This window comes from Buceros rhinoceros, unplaced genomic scaffold (assembly GCF_000710305.1).
Source record: "Buceros rhinoceros silvestris isolate BGI_N320 unplaced genomic scaffold, ASM71030v1 scaffold12118, whole genome shotgun sequence".
Taxonomy (NCBI): domain Eukaryota; kingdom Metazoa; phylum Chordata; class Aves; order Bucerotiformes; family Bucerotidae; genus Buceros; species Buceros rhinoceros.
This window is the reverse complement of record NW_010428659.1, coordinates 6,874-12,007: the sequence shown is the minus strand read 5'-3', so window position 1 is coordinate 12,007 and position 5,134 is coordinate 6,874. Positions and strand designations below refer to the sequence as shown.

General features: G+C 37.7%; 1 protein-coding gene across 1 annotated transcript in view; it reads left to right on the top strand.

The window, feature by feature from the left end:
- The window catches only part of MSMO1 (methylsterol monooxygenase 1), a 5,550-nt gene extending 1,368 nt beyond the window's left edge, over window positions 1-4,182 (top strand). Inside the window, exons 3-4 of the mRNA XM_010142357.1 lie at window positions 1,519-1,673; window positions 3,203-4,182. Coding sequence (XP_010140659.1) covers window positions 1,519-1,673; window positions 3,203-3,410 — 363 coding nt within the window. The 3' untranslated portion in view covers window positions 3,411-4,182. The remainder of the gene's footprint in view (window positions 1-1,518; window positions 1,674-3,202) is intronic.
- The last annotated feature ends 952 nt before the right edge of the window (window positions 4,183-5,134 follow it).

Below are 5,134 nucleotides of genomic sequence, written 5' to 3'. Positions count from 1 at the left end.
TTCCTGCAAGTTTGATGGTATTCGTTGAGCTAAGTGAAGCAGTCTTTAAAAGTGTATTTATAGGTCTCATTGTTAGGGGAAGGAAAATGATAGGTGTCTGATTTTCATTGTTCATCAGTTCTCCACCACCTGGGGTATTATCCAGAGCACAGTAATCTCCAGAATGAGATCCAGACAGGTGGCTCCTGCACGGCCTGGGTGTGTGCGTTGTATGTGCAGCACACTTGATTCAGGGAAGGATTATAGCTTTGGATGTGGGCCTCTGGAAGCCAGTTGTGTGATACTGCATCGAGAGCACAGTGCAGCTCGGAGATACTTCGGGTAGTTCTGCGTTTAGCAGTGTTGGAGCTGACACTGAGCACAAGGTAACGGGCCGTGCTTGACTGGAGGTGGCACTGTGCTGAGCCAGGTAGGGTCCAGCTGCGCTTACACATTATAGGACGGCTCTCTCTAGATGGTGCTGTCTCTGGATCGCAGATGTAAGTGCTACTGTGTTTGTGTACTGCTGTGTTTCGCTGTATAACCTGTACTGTGCTTAAGGGAAACAGCAAGCTACTGGGCAGGGGTGGTTTATACGGGCTGTCAGTAACAGAGAAGCTTTGTGCTGATGGATGCACGCATCTGAACATACATCTGCAGTCGCAGTTGCTTTTTTCCTCTTGCTCTTGGCAGCCCCTCAGGCCTCTAGCAGGAGCAACTTCTGGCCTTATTCTTGAGCGTGGTTAGTAGTTCACACAGAAGTGGTCTGTGGGCTAATGGCTCTTTGACTAAAAACTTTCCCTCGTAGTAAAAGGTGATGATTTTAAAATTTCCCTTAAGTGGACTTAATTTTTTTTTCTTTGATAATCAAACTTAAAAATTGCAGCATTCGATTAAGTTTTTTAAAAACTGTTCTCTTTGTATGGCATTGCACTTCTGAAAACTTCCTGTGGAAAGTCTTTTTTAGTAAACCAAATGTAGGAGTGACTGGTGTGTGTGTGTATAATAAAGAAAATGTTTTATTTCAATTTCAAACTAACATTTGAATGGTATGAACTTATTTTAAAAAATTCTCAAAGATGAGGTATGTTTCACTTTTTAAAATAAATTTCATAGTGAATTCCAATTCTGAGAATATTTTGGCTTTGCTCCTTCTGCTTCTGAGACTGGATGTATAGCAAAGTTGGTAGGAGCTTGCCAAACACTTTAATATGTCTGAAATAATGCTTTGGCCTGGGGTAATGGTAAATCTAAATAGAAGTTTTCAATTTCTCAAGTAGTAGTGAAGTGTTTGGAACCCCTAACGGAATGGTAATCCTTATGACCCAGGAATACTGTTTTCTGTTTTCCCAACAAGGAACTGAACGCCTGTGCTAAGGGCCTTGCGCTCAGTCCTGCCATTTCCTTTGACCTCAACAACATTACTGTTCTTCTGTTGTAGTATTGTGGGGTAATGGGAGGGGGAGGGTACCACAAAATGGTGATTCTGATTTGAACTTGGAAATGGTGACTGCTTTCCTGTCTGTCATCTCCTTCTAGTCTCCATTTGGAATGCAAGCAGAATATGCACATCCTCTGGAAACAATTATCCTTGGAGCTGGCTTTTTTATCGGAATTGTTGTGTTCTGTAACCATGTGATTCTCCTGTGGGCATGGGTGATATGTCGCTTGATGGAAACCATTGATGTACACAGGTGAAATCCTCATTGCTTTTTAATAATTCCTTTCTCTCTTCTCCCTAAGCCTGTCTCAAACTTACCTTTCACTGAGATTTACTGTTTATTTTGCACTGAAATGCTTCTGTGTGTCTTACAAGGAATGACACAACCCAAACACTTGCCACTGCTTTCTGTTTCAAGGTAGTGTTAATAGCAAATCTTGCTGATTAGAAGAGTGTAGACTATCAGCTAGAGCACCTCAATGAGAATTTCGGAAGCTAGGTGCCTTATTAGGATATCTGTCTCGTGGTATTTGGTGTACAAGTGATCTTATGCATATTAGAACACCAAAAATCGATTACAAGAAGTGATATTCTTGCCAAGAGTTCTTTCCATTTAATACTTTGCCACAGTTTTCCCAGACAAGAGAAACATTAGACTATACAACCACTGACTGTCTTTAAAATAAATACGTAAATTGCTTTAATTGTTTGTTTATTGTAGATTCAAAAGAGAAGATTCCTTGTCTCTGCAGTAAAACTGATTTTTTTCAAATTTGGCTCCAAAATGCTAGTGCAAATCTCACTAGGCTTGGGTACCCACAGTAGTTGGGTTCATCTGCAGATAAATGAGCTTTTCTTTCCCGTGTTCAGGAGAAAAGGGACAGTAAGAGTTAATTTTTGAAATGCTACTGTTGATCTGTAAATACATTATGAAGCATACAGTGTCTTATTGTAAGCTGAGCGTCAGGTGTTTTAGTGGAACGTGAGCTACTAATGAACTCATCATACAAATCATTGCTGGTTTAGTTTTATATATTGCGTGTAGATGAGAAGTATGTGTTGGGATGTATCATAACGTAAGTGATGCAAAATACAAGTCTTTGATAATTGTAATTTTAGTTTGTTGTCCACTTGAAGTGTTCACAACAAATTACCTTGGGCTCTCCCCACTAGGTGGTGGTAAGATGCTTTCCAGTACTACTCATCAGAAGAGTTAAAATCCCTCTAAAGCAAACTGTTCTGATTTTAATATTACTTTAATTGTATATCTTAAATTTGAAACATTTAAAGAACTTGCAGCAAGCTGAAAATAGGAGCAGAAATACTACAGCTGTAGTTGATTTGAGGTGCTGTTTGATGAGCAGCTGAGCAGATGTTCATAGCTTGTCACTAAAAGATAACGTTACCTCTTATTCCTCCTTCCTAACGTAAATCTTGAGTCAGTTAAAGCTGCGAAGCCAGGAGGAAGTCAAGACGTCGTGGGGCTTTTTTTAGATGACTGACTGACATCTTTCTGTATTGCCTAGTAAACTGAACTGAGTTCAGTTCGGCAAGTGACGAAGACATTGTGGGATAGTTTACAGAAGCATTTAGCTAGGATAGCAGGAATCTTGTTTTCCTATTAAGCCAATATTACAGTGATTACCTCGGGGCCTTATAATACAAAAAAATCTTTTTATTTTATTAAAGTGACAAGTTAGTGGATTTTGTAGTTTATGTGTGGGGAAAAAAAATCCTTGTTTTATATATATATATGTATTTTTTTTTTTTCCTCCCCTGTAGTGGCTACGATGTTCCCCTGAACCCTCTTCATTTAGTGCCTTTCTATGCTGGGGCTCGTTTTCATGATTTTCATCACATGAACTTTATCGGCAATTATGCTTCAACCTTCACGTGGTGGGACAGAATCTTTGGTACAGACTCTCAATTCATTGCCTATAAAGAAAAAGAGAAGAAGCAACAACTCATAATGCAGAAGAAGGCTAACTAAATTTCTGGTGTAAAAATTCTGATGCTAATATTGGTAGTCAACTTTTGCTTTTGTGTAAAGCAAAATAATGATTGGGCGTCAAGCATAAATCTTGTTCCTTGGCTACTAAGTGCTAGGGGAAAATGGCTAATTACAGTGCAGTATCTTCCTAATGGGAATGCTTTCTATTTTATATGTAAGTACTGCATATATTTTAACTACAGATTTAAAGATGATGCAAAAAAACTAAGATGACTTGTGTCTATCTTTTTTTTTTTTTTTTTTTTATTGGAAAGGAAAATTCAATTTTATCTTTAATGTTGCCCATTTTGGATCCAGGTAGAATTGTATATTTACATTGAAATTTGGCTTAGTTTTTTTAAATATATATTCTTAAATTAGTAATATGAAAGAGCAGACCTTATTAACTAGTATCAGCACTGTATTATTCAAATATTGGATAAAAGTTGCTTAAAACCAAAACTTCTGTTAATATAAAGCTTGGACAGGCCTTTTGTACGCTGGATAATGCAAACTGTTAATAATAGAATACTTGGCTAAACGTGAATTAGCAGAGACATTCCTGGTCTAGATTTATTATGTTATTTTAGATTACAGTTAAAAAAAAGTAGAAGTTTTTATTTAAAGAAACTGGGTTTTGCTGCTCTCTTGAAGGTGATCTGTCAGTGTTCTTAGCATTTACATTACATTCTTCTTTATGTCTTGTAATTTGCTGAACTGATTTGTTGCTATATTTGCACTTGTGACTGATGAAATAAATGTAGTTTGGTTTGATGCAAATATTATATCTTTCATATGTTTTTCGATACAAAGCTGTAATAAACATAGGATTTAGCATCTTACTCTATCTCTAATGAAAAAGCATTATTTCTGTTTGCATAGTCTGCTACAGTTCCATCTGTTAAACTCCTTACAGAGACAGCAGCAAGAAATGGAAATGGGTAACATCTTGTAAATCCTGCTGGTTTGTGTTTTGAAGGGCTTGGATACAGAGCTACTTGGCGTAGCAGCAACTTTTGGGCCAGGCATTCTCAGGTTAAGCTACAGCTTTCACAAACTAGAATCCCAACATCTACTGCTTGAGTTGTACTAGCAACAGAAGCAGTAGTTTAATATCGTTGAATCTACTCTAAATATTTCTTGCACAGGAAACAGTGGAAGTATTTAAGAAAGAGCTTAAACCCTTATAAAGATCTTGTGCTTTGTATTTTAATGTCAGCTGCTCTTCAGACTTCAAATACCACTTCAGCTACCCTGTAAGTCCTTATCCACTGTAAGAGATGCTTACAGTGTTTTGCTTACTCAAGACAAGCTGAATTTTTGTGTTGCTTCATATACAGTCTGGTGTGATACTCAAAACAGGCACTCCTGTGAAAGTGCACATGAGATCGGTCTTCTAACAAAAAAACTGAGGCATTAATGACACTCAGAGCGATTCAAATGTTGCTTGAGATGTGAGAGTAGTTCAGATTCCTCTTCTGCATGTGTTTTGTAGAAGCTTTTTCTTCTCTCTCTGTGTCCCTATTGAAATTCTTGTTCTTCACTTTCCTTCTAAAAGGAAGTAAAAATACTTGACTGTGGCAGGTGAATGGAAGCCGAAATCCTCGTATTGTTTGGTTGTTAATGGGGAGTGGTACTTAAGACTTCCTAAATCCATATGCACTGCCAGGCTCAACTCTACATGGTGGAAGTGACCTCTTTAATCAGATTTCAAAGATGGTCAT